At 43.2% G+C, this 16,391-nt stretch overlaps 1 protein-coding gene across 1 annotated transcript in view; it reads left to right on the top strand.

The window, feature by feature from the left end:
• Positions 1–5,164: 5,164 nt before the first annotated feature.
• The window catches only part of GYS1 (glycogen synthase 1), a 35,783-nt gene continuing 24,556 nt past the window's right edge, over positions 5,165–16,391 (top strand). Inside the window, exon 1 of the mRNA XM_075280236.1 lies at positions 5,165–5,427. Coding sequence (XP_075136337.1) covers positions 5,310–5,427 — 118 coding nt within the window. The 5' untranslated portion in view covers positions 5,165–5,309. The remainder of the gene's footprint in view (positions 5,428–16,391) is intronic.

Here is a 16,391-nt window from a genome sequence, read left to right as displayed (position 1 = left end):
GGTTGAACATGGAGCAGGACAAAAGTTTTGTTGATTTTACTTCATTGGACAACCCCTTTAATGTTCGGTAGCACTTAACCTCCTTGGTTGTTACAATATTGCTTATTCAACAACTGATCAGTCAGTTATGACTACATAGTATACATACGGAGCTTGTATGTGCAGAGAACAGTCAAGTGGGGGCAGCAGATGACCAATGTAAGCGGATCTTATCTAGTTCATGCCTAGTTCCCTGTAACTGCACATACACGTTGGACATCTTTCTGTGAAAAACACTGAAGGCACTCGCAGTCGCAGCCGTAGTTTTTCCACAAGACAGTCATCAGAATTTTTTTTTCTTTATACAACCCATTGCTGGATCTGTTGCACTACATACTCCAATGGGGTCTAACTGACTCCATAAACTTAAAATGGAATCTATTTGTTTCAACAGAGATGTCTTTCCTTCTGACAAGAAAAATAGTGCTGCATGAAGCGGTCTCTCATGCAGGTGTGAATAGAGCCTAACTTAATAGATATATGCAGTGGCGTAACTAGGAATGGTGGGGCCCCGTGGCGAACTTTTGACATGGGCCCCCCCCCCACAACCGACACCGACATCGAAGACCTCGACCGACCTCCTCCTCCGCACTCTATTATGTCCCTTAGTAAGCCCTGCACACAGTATTATGTCCCATAGTGGCCCCTGCACACAGTATTATGTCCCTTACTGGCCCCTGCACACAGTATTATCCCCCATAGTGGCCCGTGCACACAGTATTATCCCCCATAGTGGCCCGTGCACACAGTATTATCCCCCATAGTGGCCCCTGCACACAGTATTATGTCCCTTACTGGCCCCTGCACACAGTATTATGCCCATTAGTGTCCCCTGCACACAGTATTATGCCCATTAGTGTCCCCTGCACACAGTATTATGCCCCATAGTGGCCCCTGCACACAGTATTATGTCCATTAGTGTCCCTGCACACAGTATTATGTCCCTTACTTGCCCCTGCACACAGTACTATGTCCCTTACTGGCCCCTGCACACAGTATTATCCCCCATAGTGGCCCCTGCACAAAGTATTATGTCCCTTACTGGCCCCTGCACACAGTATTATCCCCCATAGTGGCCCCTGCACACAGTATTATCCCCCATAGTGGCCCCTGCACACAGTATTATGTCCCTTGCTGGCCCCTGCACACAGTATTATCCCCCATAGTGTCCCCTACACACAGTATTATACCCCATAGTGGACACCCATAAACAATTCTTATACTCTGGGGTCTTTTCAGACCCCAGAGTATAATAATCGGAGACCCGGGGGAATAAAAACATAAAAAATTACAGTTTCTTACCTGTCTCCGGCTCCCACGCTGTCTTTTCCGCTGGCGTCCTTATGAAATGACGTCAGACGTCACATGACCCGGGACGCAGGCTGGGTTCATGTGATGTCAGAGACGTCAGAAAGGAGGTCTGGCAGGATCGTGGAGAGGTAAGTAACACTGTTTGTTATGTTCCCTTACCTCTCCCGATCCGCCGATCATTATACTCGGGGGTCTGCAAAGACCCCCGAGTATAATAATGGTATTTGTGGGGCCCGTGGTGTCACTTGCCGATCCCGGCCCAGCCAGGATCGGCAAGTGAATAGGGGCCCTAACGGCCTATTTTTTAAAAAAACAAAAATGCAGCGGTAGCGGCTGTCACCGGGCCCCCTAATGGCCCGGGGCCCTGTGGCAGCCGCCTCCACTGCCATATGGTAGTTAAGACCCTGGATATATGCTATATGTGTGCGATATATGACTATACTGATCAGTGGGGTTCTGATTAATAGGAACCCCACAGATCACAAGAGTTGGGCTCCCATTTCCTCATTTGAATGAAGAGGTAGCCCAAGCATGTAGACTACCACTCCATTCACTGCCTATGGGACAGCAGGAGACAACTGTGCTTGACTATCTCTAGCAATGCCATAGAGACTAAATGGAACAGCAGTGAGCATGCTCAACCTGGGTCGCTGTCCAAATGTGGGTCTGACCCACCAGGGATTGGACCAACACTAATCAGCATGTTATCCCTCATGGGCAGGATAACATTAATATTTAAGCAAACTACTTTAAAGAGTCTGTCCTGTTGATTCACCATACGTCTTAAGGTTGAAGCAAAGTTGGGAGTCAGCTTTCACTAATCAATGACAGCATTTGAGAAAACTGTAACATGTAAATGGATCTTAAAAGGACTGTCTAGTTTAAAAAAAAACAACACTTTTTTTCTATAACCTATTATGGAATTCTGTGTTAAATAGAACCTGTCAGGTTGATTTGGGACACTAAACCATCCACGTGTCCTCATAGATCAGGGGTTTAGTATCCCAAATAACCATGTTTGAAATCCTTCTGTCTCATCTCTGGTGGTCTTTGTGCCTATGCAGTTCTTCAATGAAGCTGAGGAAGTTCACTGTGCAAATGCCAAAGGTACAGGACAAGCTGTGCTCCTGAGGTGTACTCCTCTGGCTTCAGTGAAGAAATACAGAAGGAGCACGGCAGCAGAGCGAGTATAAAGCTTTATTGATGGCTTTGTAACAGGGCGATTTGCAACACTAAACCTCCGGTCCATAAAGGCCTGTGGGTGATTAATTGTCCCAAATCAGCCTGACAGATCCCTTTAATAGGGTGGTTTCACCAGTTCAGGAGCCTCATCTCTTAGCAAAATTGGAGAGTGGCCACAAAGAGCATCTCTCACCCCACAGGACCTCTCCTGCTCTGCATAACATAAAGACAACTACTTGACGTGGATCATGATGGCGCAGTGGTTAGCAGTGTTGACTTCTGGTCAAATCTGTTGAAGGGTAAGATATGCGTAGAGTTTGTTTGTTCCTCCTGCATTTGTATGGATCTTCTTTGGTTGCCTTCCAAATTCATAGGGAATTTGATTATGATCCCTAGTGGGGACATTGAGAGAAAGAAGAGAAAATGAAGATGGGGAGGCTCAGTTCAAACAGTTATATCTTGGGCATTATAAACATAGAAACTTGCTTCTGTGTTTTATGAAAGATGAGATAGATTTATACACAGCTCCCAACCACAGGCCTCAGTGGTCACCTATTCACAACAATCATGTACCATTAGTGAAGAGGTCACTACTGAGTCTGAGACTGCAGTGGTCCCTGAACCCAAGTGTGTCTGTATACAGATGAACAGAGCTTCTGCCTCTGGAATCTGAGACCCAAGAGAGGTCTTTTTATGTTTATTGGCACCTCAGCAGCACTATTAAACAAAAAACCTCGTTAACGTTCATTGTTCTAATCCTGTGTGAACCTGTCCTTACCTGTGTGAACCTGCATTTGTGTGTTGGCTGGATTTACCGGCCTAAACAATAGGTCAGGAGAGAGATTCCTAGCATAATAGTCATTTATGCCGACATACTGTCCTATACTTTATTCTGATAACTGTTTTACTAGGAGTCCCTCTCCCAGCATAATGTCCTGCCCAGTTACATAGTAGATAAGGCTGGATAAAGACATTAGTCCATCAAGTCTAACCTATATCCCTATAGTGTTGATCCAGTGGAAGGCAAAAAACCCCATGAGGCTCATAAAAAGCCCATGAGGTTCATTAGTCTGACCAACAAAGACAGAGTTACAATAAAACTTGGTAGTGTGAATGCGAGGTTAGGCCGTTGTAACAAATTTCAGTGGCTTCATTAGGAATGGGAAAGGAAGCCGCATAGGGTATGTTCATATGGTGGAATGTAGTGCAAGTTTTGAGGCTGATTCCAACTTGAAATCAGCACCACTCTCCACCCTGATTCAGATACCCATTGTTGTAAATGGGAGGCAGAGATTAAAAGTCCGCCTCAAAGTCATCTTCATTTTCTGCAATGTGAACCCAGCCTTATACCTCTCCTTTTTGCCAAATCCACTCTATGGCCATAGCTAAAAAAAAAAAAAACACCCCAAAACAGAATAGCAAAATCTGCAACACAAATCGCAGTTTTTCCACAACAGACCTCAGACTAGGGTACATTGTCCACCATTCGGGATCCATTAAGGAGTATAGTATATGGACCAATTCATTTCTATGACCTAATATATGCGTATACATACATTTTTACAGATCAGTGTCGGAGCCATAGAAACCATCAGCAGACCCAGTTCCTATGTGTCGCAAGAATGAGAATGGTAGGCGGCACTACTCATGAAACAGGTCAAAAGACCTACGTGGGGATAGACAAAAAATGCAAAATATGGGTGGTGCTCTAAGTGGAAAAATAGCGAGACATCGTAAGTGAAATAGGAAAAAAACTTGGCACTCACCCAGATCCGTAAAATGCAATTTTTATTCTTTAACAGTCCAGGTTAAAACAAAATAGATGCGGGAGGAGGCACACTCGAGGTTGAGCGACAGCTGTTTCGTGCTCTATCGCACTTTTTCAAGCTCGGTAACTGAGCTTGAAAAAGTGCGATAGAGCACGAAACAGCTGTCGCTCAACCTCGAGTGTGCCTCCTCCCGCATCTATTTTGTTTTAACCTGGACTGTTAAAGAATAAAGATTGCATTTTACGGATCTGGGTGAGTGCCAAGTTTTTTCCTATTTCACTTACCAGTTCCTATGTGTGTTTACAGCCAACACAGGCACGTATGCCATCAGAGAAGTCTTTTGGAAGAGCCATGGTTATGGATGACATTGTGTACTCTGCAGACTATGGATCAATACAGTACAGAGGTGTGCATGTATCCCATAAGGCACTGCATATATCAAAAAGATCACCCATAGGGATCCATGTTAGAATAGAACATACTGCACATTATGCGTCTCCTATTAGATGCCTCTGTCTGGATCTCACTCTTTTCTGAAATAATAAATGCATTGAACTATAAGGTATTTAGGCCACGCAAGCTTCCCCGCAAGCAGCCAGTCTGCACCATGCACCACACAGCCCATAACTGACTCTTTGGCCCCAGAATTGCTCAATGCCTTCTCTTGCACGTAGCCACGCTGATAAATGTCAGTCGCCCTGAATGACAGACTCAGCAGCCAATCACTGCTCTCCCCCGCTACCTAAACTTTCAGCTGACCCTCTAGAGCGCAATCCTCTCCACCAATCAGAGCCTGCCTGAGGCCCGTCACTCATAGGGCAGATGACGTTATACCGAGCACTGGCAGCGCCGCCCCTCCTCGGCGTTACATGGTAGTGGTTCCCTGCAGTCAGCTGGAGCGGTGCTTGTCATTGCCGGGAGCAGCAGCGCTTCTCTGGTGCTGGCACTTCAAGGGCAGTCTATCCTGCTGGAGCTTAGCGTGTAGCACATCTGTAGGCGCCGTGCAAGATGCCCCTGGCTCGCAGCTTATCAGTCACCTCTCTGAACGGGCTGGAGGATTGGGATGATGACCTGGACCTGGACAACAGTGTGCTGTTCGAGGTGGCATGGGAAGTGGCAAATAAAGGTGAGCTGGCATGTGCCCACAGGACTGGGTTCCTCTTTGTAAGCTCCTCATCTGTGCTGTTACTAGCAATGCTGTAGATTTATAGTAACTACCTGGTGCCAGCTGTGTAGGGTCATGGTTTGTAGGGTATGACTTTTCCCCATATTTACCATATATGGGGAGATGTATTGATGTTGCAGCTTCCTGTTTGATCCATCAATGATTATGAGAAGATGCGAATATATATATATATATATTTTTTTTTTCCATTGAAAATGCTGTTTATTACCAAAGGTTGGAAAATCCTGCTCCAGAAGACCCCAGAGGGTAGACGATGGATCATTAATTCCTTCTCTGATGGATCAATAGCTGACTGTCAATGAGACTAATGGGGGGAGACCTTGGCCCAGCTTCTTCTTGCCTTCTGGTGTTATGTAGACCTCTGCAGCCAAGTCCTAGAGCTGGGGAAAAGCTGCATAGCATAGAGAAGATGGATCTGGTGAATCCTACAGCTGGTCATGGTCTAGTGTGGACGTCCGATGGCTCTATAGACTAGAGCTGCTTGTTATATCTTCTGTATGGCTTCCACTTGTGTGTACATATTGGCTCTCTAATGGTGTCCATGTTAGATATAACCCCACAGTTCTTAAGAACAGAACTTGGATACCTAAATGTGCAGCTTTATTTGGCCGACTGGAATGAGCTTTAGCCCGTTGATGGGACATCTGAAGTCCTCAGAGCCCAACTGTATTACTGGAGTGCTGCAATAGGGTTGTGCTATTTCCTAATATTCTCATATAGGTTTCTCACATATTGTAGATAGCCTGTGCTTGCTGCTGGGTGAGATACACAAAATATGAATTCCCTGGATGTCCTGCAAATGCAAGAAATTTCTGTTGCTATCTATTCTCATATATATATGTAGGTATCTTCATAGTGGGTTAACTTCCATATAGGTTTGCATATGAAACTGTATTAATCGATTGGACTCCCATGAACTACAAGGGCAGTGTAACATGCTAGGAACATGTCTGCTGATGATTTTCCATTGTGGGAAATCAACAGTGGATTTTCCCAAATTCTTGTGCGACAAATGCTGCCTGTGGCTAAATGCACACGAGCATGCATGTTTATCTGGGAGTCTGTGGTGAAACTACATGTACGGCCCATGGGTGATATCCAAAAATTGCTTGTTGTGTCCTCCATTGACCCATTCATTCTTTCAGTGCGCCTACTCTTCAAAACGATCAAGAACACGATCTGTACTGAGTTTTACCCAAACTCACAAATCCTGACACACATCTGCTGTAATTCACAGGCGTGAGTGTGAGGTCATAGGAAATAATGGGTTAGTGTGCAAGCTGTTAAAAATATGGCTAGCACACTGACAAAACACACGTACCTGCGCATGGAGCTCACTTGAAGTGTATTGAATAACGTGGATATGACATCTTGACATTGTAAAGAGTGAAAGCTGCAGTGAAAACCCACAGCATAAATTGACATGCTGTGGATAGGAAACGTGCACCGCGTGTCACATTGCTTTGGGTGTTTTGTGCAGGGTGTGAGTAAGTTGTATTGAAATCTCATCCACTTTGCATCTACTGTTCAATGCAGTGGCAGATCCATGGTGGATAGTATGTCACCTGTATGTCCCATATACAAATATCCAGAGTAATTTTGGATACAACGGAGTAATTTATCAAGTCTTCTATACTAGTTTTCAGGTGCAGATGTATGCAAATGTGGTCCATCATTGATGCAAGGCTCTTTCTTGCACCAGAGTTGGGCCACATATTCCTTTCTCTGCCTTGCTGGCTGCTTTTCACATCTGTGGGTGGAGAAAGGCAGAGGCGCTTCAGTTCTAAATATTTATAACAAGTTTATTTTTTTAATGTCCCATGCGACAATCCATTAAATTGGAACAAAGCGAACATGCCATTACTTATGTCGCTTTCCCGGATCCTTCAATAGACTTAAGTCTTTGAGGGATCTATGAAAACGGATTAGACTTGGATGTACAGTCTGATGTGAAAAAGTGTTACTTTCATGACCGAGTACACAACCCTGTCGCCTGAATGAGCACTTTAAGGAATTCTACCCCAATGGCGTAGACTTCTATTCTGGCCCATGGACATGTTCCTGATTTATCATGAGGCTGGATCCTCTGGATAGCTCAGAGGTGCCTTTATTAAGACTGGCATACAAAATCTCAGTCTTAGTAAATCTGCACCAAAATAATGACCTTTAATATAAAAGTTTTGGAAAGTATTTTTAAGAAAAATGTCATAGAAGTGTTTTTTGAAATCCACTCCCAGTCCTTTATCTCAGTAAGGATAGATCATATTGGGACAGCGTACTCTGTGGTATAGCAGCAGTATAGTGTGACTTGCAACTTGTCCCAGGATGCCTGTGAATTTCATTGTGAGAATGTGTTTCTTGATGCAATGCCAGCTCTTTCAGCAAACACTGAGCATGAAGTCTGGGCCTGACACATGCTTTTGTATGATTTCCTGGCAAGGAAATGGCATCATTTGCAGGGCAGGACTTGTTGGTTATAGCATGTTCTATAGTAGACTAGTGTGCCGTGCTCCAGGTATGCACGTATGTCCTGAGCATTCACTACACAATCCCCATGGATAATGTCATGTAATCCATAGGTGCTTCAAGTATACTCAGATCACTGTTTTGGCTCAGAGGGAAGGGGTTGTGACTGGTCCATGACCTTCAAGATATGCCTTCACAATTCAAAAACTAGCTTAAAGAGGTTGTTGGGCATATTTTTTTGTAGATTTTAAATTGGACGAGGGAGGTGAAAAAAAAAAAATCATCCTCGCCTGTCCCCATTGCTCCGGAGTCCTTCCAGCATGGTCTGGTCTTGCTTCTCCGGTGTCTTCTCAAAGTGAAACTTCTAACTTACTTTGACATCCTGGATCCCCCTCCGCTGAAGCCACTGATTGGCCTCAGCAGTCATGTGACTGCTGAGGCCAATTAGTGGCTTCAGGATGAAACCCAAGATGTCACATTTAGTCACAACACATGCCCTTTGCTGAGACCACTGATTGACCTCAGTGGTTATGTTTGGTGGGGATTTCTGCCAGAAGAAAGTCTGCAATGAAAAACACAGCTTTGTCACAACATGCGTCCTCAGCCCAAACTTTAAAGAAACCTGTTATGCTAGGTTCACACATTTTACATTAGTCTCTGATGCAGTGGTAGTGTACAATAAGGAGCAGTGTGCCCCTTCCTCTATCTATTATAACTACTGTTAGTTTATTTGCATGCAATTCTGCCAGGAGTAACTGTACAATTGCAAATAAATAATTGTCCAAATGAGCATAATATAGGAGATCCAGGAACATAAACTCTACATACAGTCCTATGAAAAAGTTTGGGCACCCCTATTAATCTTAATCATTTTTAGTTCTAAATATTTTGGTATTTGCAACAGCCATTTCAGTTTGATATATCTAATAACTGATGGACACAGTAATATTTCAGGATTGAAATGAGGTTTATTGTACTAACAGAAAATGCGCAATATGCATTAAACCAAAATTTAACCGGTGCAAAAGTATGGGCACCTCAACAGAAAAGTGACATTAATATTTAGTACATCCTCCTTTTGCAAAGATAACAGCCTCTAGTCGCTTCCTGTAGCTTTTAATCAGTTCCTGGATAAAGGTATTTTGGACAAACAATTCAAGTTCAGTTAAGTTAGATGGTCGCCGAGCATGGACAGCCCGCTTCAAATCATCCCACAGATGTTCAATGATATTCAGGTCTGGGGACTGGGATGGCCATTCCAGAACATTGTAATTGTTCCTCTGCATGAATGCCTGAGGATTTGGAGCGGTGTTTTGGATCATTGTCTTGCTGAAATATCCATCCCCGGCGTAACTTCAACTTCGTCACTGATTCTTGAACATTATTCTCAAGAATCTGCTGATACTGAGTGGAATCCATGCGACCCTCAACTTTAACAAGATTCCCGATGCCGGCATTGGCCACACAGCCCCAAAGCATGATGGAACCTCCACCAAATTTTACAGTGGGTAGCATATGTTTTTCTTGGCATGCTGTTTCTTTTTGGACGCCATGCATAACGCCTTTTTTTATAACCAAACAACTCAATTTTTGTTTCCAAAATGAAGCTGCCTTGTCCAAATGTGCTTTTTCATACCTCAGGCAACTCTATTTGTGGCGTACGTGCAGAAACGGCTTCTTTCTCATCACTCTCCCATACAGCTTCTATTTGTGCAAAGTGCGCTGTATAGTTGACCGATGCACAGTGACACCATCTGCAGCAAGATGATGCTGCAGCTCTTTGGAGGTGGTCTGTGGATTGTCCTTGACTGTTCTCACCATTCTTCTTCTCTGCCTTTCTGATATTTTTCTTGGCCTGCCACTTCTGGGCTTAACAAGAACTGTCCCTGTGGTCTTCCATTTCCTTACTATGTTCCTCACAGTGGAAACTGACAGGTTAAATCTCTGAGACAGCTTTTTGTATCCTTCCGCTGAACAACTATGTTGAACAATCTTTGTTTTCAGATCATTTGAGAGTTGTTTTGAGTAGCCCATGATGCCACTCTTCAGAGGAGATTCAAATAGTAGAACAACTTGCAATTGGCCACCTTAAATACCTTTTCTCATGATTGGATACACCTGGCTATGAAGTTCAAAGCTCACTGAGGTTACAAAACCAATTTTGTGCTTCAGTAAGTCAGTAAAAAGTAGTTAGGAGTATTCAAATCAATAAAATGATAAGGGTGCCCATACTTTTGCACCGGTTAAATTTTGGTTTAAAGCATATTGCGCATTTTCTGTTAGTACAATAAACCTCATTTCAATCCTGAAATATTACTGTGTCCATCAGTTATTAGATATATCAAACTGAAATGGCTGTTGCAAACACCAAAATATTTAGAACTAAAAATGATTAAGATTAATAGGGGTGCCCAAACTTTTTCATAGGACTGTATATGCCAAATGGATACATGACATGCCATGATGCAGCTAAAACGATCCCTGGCAAAGGAAAAGAACAATCCATGAGTACAGTCAGGAAAGCTGCTTGCTGTATGTGAATAATATCTAATCTGTAATCACACAAGCAGCCAGACATAGGTACAGGTACAGAAGTAGGATGACAGCAACAGACATTAAGGCTCCTTGCAGGTGACTGTGGGCTGGCTGTGATTGCACAGCACGGGCGGCCCAGACTGTTGGCCTGCACATTGATCCGTGTAATACACAGTCATGTGCGTGGGTTGGTAGAAATTAGAGATGAGCGAGTAGTATTCAATCGAGTAGGTACTTGATCGAATACTACGGTATTTGAAATACTCGTACTCGGTCGAATGCCACGCGGTAAACGTAAAAGGCGTTTACTGCGTGGTATTCGACCAAGTACGAGTATCTTGAATACCATAGTATTCGATCAAATACCTACTCAATCGAATACTACTCGCTCATCTCTAGTAGAAATTAATGAGTCAGGGAAAAACCGAGATTGCAGACAGCCATGAGTGAGTTCAGTGTGCTATCTCGGTTTTTCCCTGACCCATTAATTTCTACTAGAGATGAGAGAGTAGTATTCAATAGAGTAGGTATTTGATCGAATACTACTCTCTCATCTCTAGTAGAAATTAATGGGTCAGGGAAAAACCGAGATAGCACACTGAACTCACTCATGGATGTCTGCAAGGGGCCTAACTGTAGCAGGGTAATGGACACAGACGGTGGTACCTCCCTCTGTGTCCATTCACATTGACAGTAATGTATACATAAGGAACACGGTCTTCTGTCATGTGTGTTTACTTTTGTAATGGAAGATTTCCATCAGAAAACTAAAAAAAAACATGACAGAAGAAAGCTTCTATCATGTTTTTTGCTTAGTGGTGAATACAGACACAGGGTACTCTGTCTGCAAATGTCATTTTATGTCCTTAGAAGGATGAGAGCAACAGATGTTAAGTAACAGTACTGTGAACCTAGCTGTAAGATATGCAGAATCTTCAGTCCAGTGCACAGAGAAAGCAGTCTGCAGATCTGCTGTGAGGAAAAACAACCCCTCCATTCTCTATTCACTGTATTTTTTTTTTTAAATAGTTTCTTTGGACGTAACTTCCCTAGCTAACATGGAGTAAACTGCAAATTAGATACAAGGGAAATCCCTAGTAACAGCAACTTTAGGTTAAAGCCCCACATTTTATTTTACTGTTGCTGCAGAATGAATTGGAAATCTAAAAGGAAGCTCTTATACTTCTTCCTTCTGGTAAATTCACTCCAAAATTTGCAACAAAAAGCACTGCATTTCCACAATGTGGGGCCTTAGCCTTAGGCCGGGGCCCCACGGGATGGAAACGCCAAGATTTGCTCACGGCGGAAATGCTGCGGGATTAATTGTGGTGTGCCCACTTTGCGGTAAAAACCACGGTGCGGGCAAGACGCGGTTTTGAAATCACAGTATGTCAATTATATCTACGGGAATACCAGCGGTTTCCCCATAGATATAATTGTTAACAAAAAGTCAGTGGAGGAAAACTCGGAACTTTCTGTTTAAAGCGGTGAGGGAAGAACAACGATGTGTGGCCGCCACTGTTTTTCCCACGACGCTTTTTGGCTGTGGGACGTCCTGTGGGGCCTTAGCCTCAGAGATGTTTTTAGGCAGAAAAGAGCAACATTATTAAAGTGCATTACATTTTGGTTCAGAATATAATATAAAGAGTAAAATATATCAATAAAATCAAGTGAAACAAGTATAAAGTCTTGTGATTACAGACGGCTACGGAAATGTCTATAATTACTCCTTATATCCGCAGCAGGGGCAGGTCAGGAGCACTGGGGAGTAAGGACGAGAATGTCAGGCACAGAGAGAGTGACGGCACTCTGACAAAGTCTAATTGGAGTGTAGATGGAAGATAAATTCCATAGCCTGAAATAGGTTCTCTGTAGCAGTAGATGATGGCGTAGTGTGAAGCCAGAAATCCCAAACCTCCATGAACTTCTGAGGACACTCACGGTGAAAATAAACTATACGTTGATAAGACAGAGCAGAGTTGACTTGTTTCTTCCACGTTTTGATCTTGGAAGGGTGTCTGTCCATCCAGCATAAAGCAATGACTTTATGAGCCAAAAATAAGCTTTCCCTCAAAAATATTTTGGGATGACGTGGCCAGAGTTCTTCTGAAAGTAGGCCGAACAATCAGACATCTGACATATCTAGGAGTGACTGGACAAAGGTGACAACATCCCTCCAAAAGTTTTGAATCAAGGGGCATTTCTAGACCATGTGATAGAAGGTCGACTTAGGACATTGTGGTGTTGGGATTCCTCCTAGTCGGTGAAGGCTTGCTGATGTCAGATGAGGATATAAGATTTGTTTCCAGTCTCTTTTCTTTTAGCCACACTGCGAAACTGTATAGGGGAACTATCAGAAATGTCTGTTTTATTGTTATAGCCAAAATTATTTTATGATCCGAATATATGAGCCGCAACTTCCCCAGAATCTCTTACAATAGGTTATAACTAATTGCATTGATTCTTACAGTCTAGAACATTTTCCAACAGAGATTACTCTTATGAGATTTCTGTAATCTATAACATTTCCATTATTTGTTGAACTGAAGATGGAAAATGTCATGGTGCGTTTTCTGTTCAGTTTTGATTGATGGATGGGCTATTGGATTCATTACCGGAAAATGGAAATCCACAGTGGCTAAAACATTACTTTACAAAGCTGCGTGTGTTAAGCTGGACCTATACTTAACATACAGTAGCTATTGACCAAGCTACTATTTCTCCCTACCCATCATACATGTCCATACTTGGCTATGTGTGAGTGGGAAGGGGAGAGTAAGCTGATGCTAAGAACCTCCCGTGGCATCCTATCTCTACTGAAAACAAGAGGATCTGGCATCTTTCAATCCATCAACCAAATTCTTCTATCCACTGACATTTACTGCCATTCGGACACGCTTCTAATACATACATTAGATGGTTGACTGGCCATCCAGACCTGTTGTAGTTGTAGGGTTACATTAATTTACTGTATTTGAGTACCCTTAGGGTGGCCAAAAATATTAAACGAATCTTGCTCAAAGTAAACCCTTCTAAATGTCTTTTGCCTTGTCCTTTGCTCCTAGATGACGATAGCTGACTGATGTGAACATTGGTCTCTGAAAATTATGGTCACCATGGCCTGCTGTGCCTCAGTAGTGTGTATAAAGTGACATTGAGAATATATTATAATACTGCATAATTCTCCCTTTTACAGACCATTAAAACTTTAAAATTCTTTCTGTATGACAAAGGGCGTCTGTCGGCATTAAATTGGCTATAAACCTCAGCCCATTATTTTGTAAAGGTGATTCTTTACACAGTTTTACTTCTTTTTTTCCAGGGAATATAGAGTAGAGACTGAAAACTGTCCAAGCTAAGGCCCCTCACCCAAATCAGTTCATTATTTCAGCATCCTGCTTCAGTCTTTGCTTCCCGTTGTTTTCCCGTTAGACGCAATGTACAGAGCTCCATACACTGTAGCAGTGGTGCAAGGAACTGCAGCCCTGCTTTAACCCCAATAATAGTACAGTGGATGATGGGCTGATTGTATAGCAGGGACCCGGGGCTAATGGCCATGATCAGGGTGAACTGTGATCGCAGGCACTGCTTTGTATAATGACCCCCAGAAGTGCCCCGAAGCCCACCTTCAAGAGTCCCCATTGGCACAGTACCTTTTTCGGTGCAAGATAGCTCCTGGGTATTCCCATGACAGCAGGGAGCGAATGAAGGTTCCTAGGCCTGCCATATGTCTGTGACAAACCCTTAATTGCTATTTAAACGGATTTCAACCATTAAAATACGTTTTTTTTTCTAGTTAACACGTCGGAATAGCCTTAAGAAAGGCTATTTGTCTCCTATCTTTATCAGTCTCCTCCGGCCCCCCGTTCGGTAGAAATACCGTTTTTTACCGGTATGCAAATGAGTTCTCTCACAGCACTGGGGCGGTCCCCAGCGCTCAAACATTACTGGGGGCATCCCCAATAATGCCAGGGAACTCTCTCCAGCGACGCCTCCATCTTCTTCGGCAACCGCCTCTTCTGCCGTCTTCTTCCACCTGGGGTCACACTCTGGAGCCTATGCAGTCTGCTCTGCCATCGGGACGCAGGCAAGAGCCGAGTGCACAGGCCGGCCGGGGCCATTTTTTGAAGGCCGCTTAAGAGCGCATGCACAGTACGCTCCTATAGCTCTATGGAGAACGCCGAATGCAGTAGTGAATAGAAACAATAAAAAATAGCCAAAGCGCTAATTTTTCTCAGTTTCACCTACCATAAAAATTTGATCAAAACGTAAGATGGTCCCAAAAATGGAATAAATAAATATAAAGTATATCTGGCCCTGCACAAATAGATTCCTTTTGCAGTCCTGTACCTGGAGTTATAAAAAAAAAAAAAAAAAAAAGTTATGGGTGACTGAATAACCTGAAGATAAATCCTGAAGCTGCGTTTTTCCTTTAGCTGAAAAAAAATCTGCTCTTGACTCCCATTGAATTGAATGAGAGAGTTGGGAGTTGTTTTTTGAGTCAGACTTAATCCACCTGCAAAAACTGTGTGTGAACTTGCTCTAAGACTATATTACGAGGACTCTGAGGAATTGATAAGAATACCTGAACCACAATTGCAAGAAGAATGCAAGTCACTTTGATCAGATTGTATTGAAGAGATTATATGTGCTTTACTAGGTTATTGGCGTGGCGAAGTACACAGAGGTAGTAACTTTTAGTCATACCTATTCATATTTGTGTACAAATCCCTTACTCTGCACTTTGTGACAACTGGCAATGAGCCATGCATGGTTTTATATACTGTACACTTAAATGCATGTAATGTTTCCTTCAAGGGAAGTGACCCAGGTAACCAGCAGCTGCTGTGTCAACGTGACATGTTGATTTTAGTGTGTGCCGCCTATAGTAATAGTACGGCGCATGTCGGGTCTGTAACTATGGCGACCGCCCGGGAGCCGGGCGGCCGCCATAGCCGCCGGGTGTCTACTGCTTTAAGCAGTAGACAACCGGCTCTAATGCCTCCGATCGGTCCCCGGAGGCGCCATTTTGGCCGGGATCGTCGGCTCCTGGAGCATGCTCCAGGGCTGATGTCCCATTGCCATGACAGCCGGGAGCCTTGTACAGGCTCCCAGGCTTGTCTGCAAATCCTCTCTTTTGCAGGCTGGTCTATGCAGCCTGCAAAAGAAAGGATGCTTTTTTGCAATGCATTAGCATTGTAATGCATTGCATTAGTGATCAGACCCCCTGGGGTTCAACACCCCTAGGGGGTCTAGTAAATGCAAAAAAAAAATAAAAAAAAAAAGTTAAAAAAAATATAAAAAGACTTAAAAGTTCAAATGACCCCCCTTTCCCTAGAACACATATAAAAGTAGTTAAAAACTGTGAAACACATACATGTTAGGTATCCCCGCGTCCGAAATCGCCCGCTCTACAAATGTATAAAAATATTTTTCCTGTTCGGTAAACGCCGTAGCGGGAAAAATAGTCGAAATGCCAAACCGCCGTTTTTTCACTGTTTTGATTCTGATAAAAATTTGAATAAAAAGTGATCAAAGCAATAGCATTTCCCGAAAATGGTAGAACTAAAAAGTACACCCGGCCCCGCAAAAAAAGACGCCCTATGCATCCCCGTACACTTACGTATAAAAAAGTTACGGCCGTCGGAATATGGCGACTTTTAGAAAAAAAATTTTTTAACACAGTTTTGGAATTTTTTTTAGGGGTCAAAATGTAAATAAAACCATATAAATTTGGTACCCCTGGAACCGTACCAAAACACAGAATATAGGGGACATGTCATTTTGGCTGCACAGTGAACGCCGTAAAACCAAAGCCCGTAAGAAAGTCGCAGAAATGCATTTTTTCTTCAAATCCACCCCATTCTGAATTTTTTTCCTGCTTCCCAGTACATTATATAGAA

Source organism: Leptodactylus fuscus, chromosome 6 (genome assembly GCF_031893055.1).
Source record: "Leptodactylus fuscus isolate aLepFus1 chromosome 6, aLepFus1.hap2, whole genome shotgun sequence".
NCBI classification, from domain to species: domain Eukaryota; kingdom Metazoa; phylum Chordata; class Amphibia; order Anura; family Leptodactylidae; genus Leptodactylus; species Leptodactylus fuscus.
Note: the sequence above shows the minus strand (reverse complement) of the source record. Positions and strands in the feature narration are given on the sequence as shown.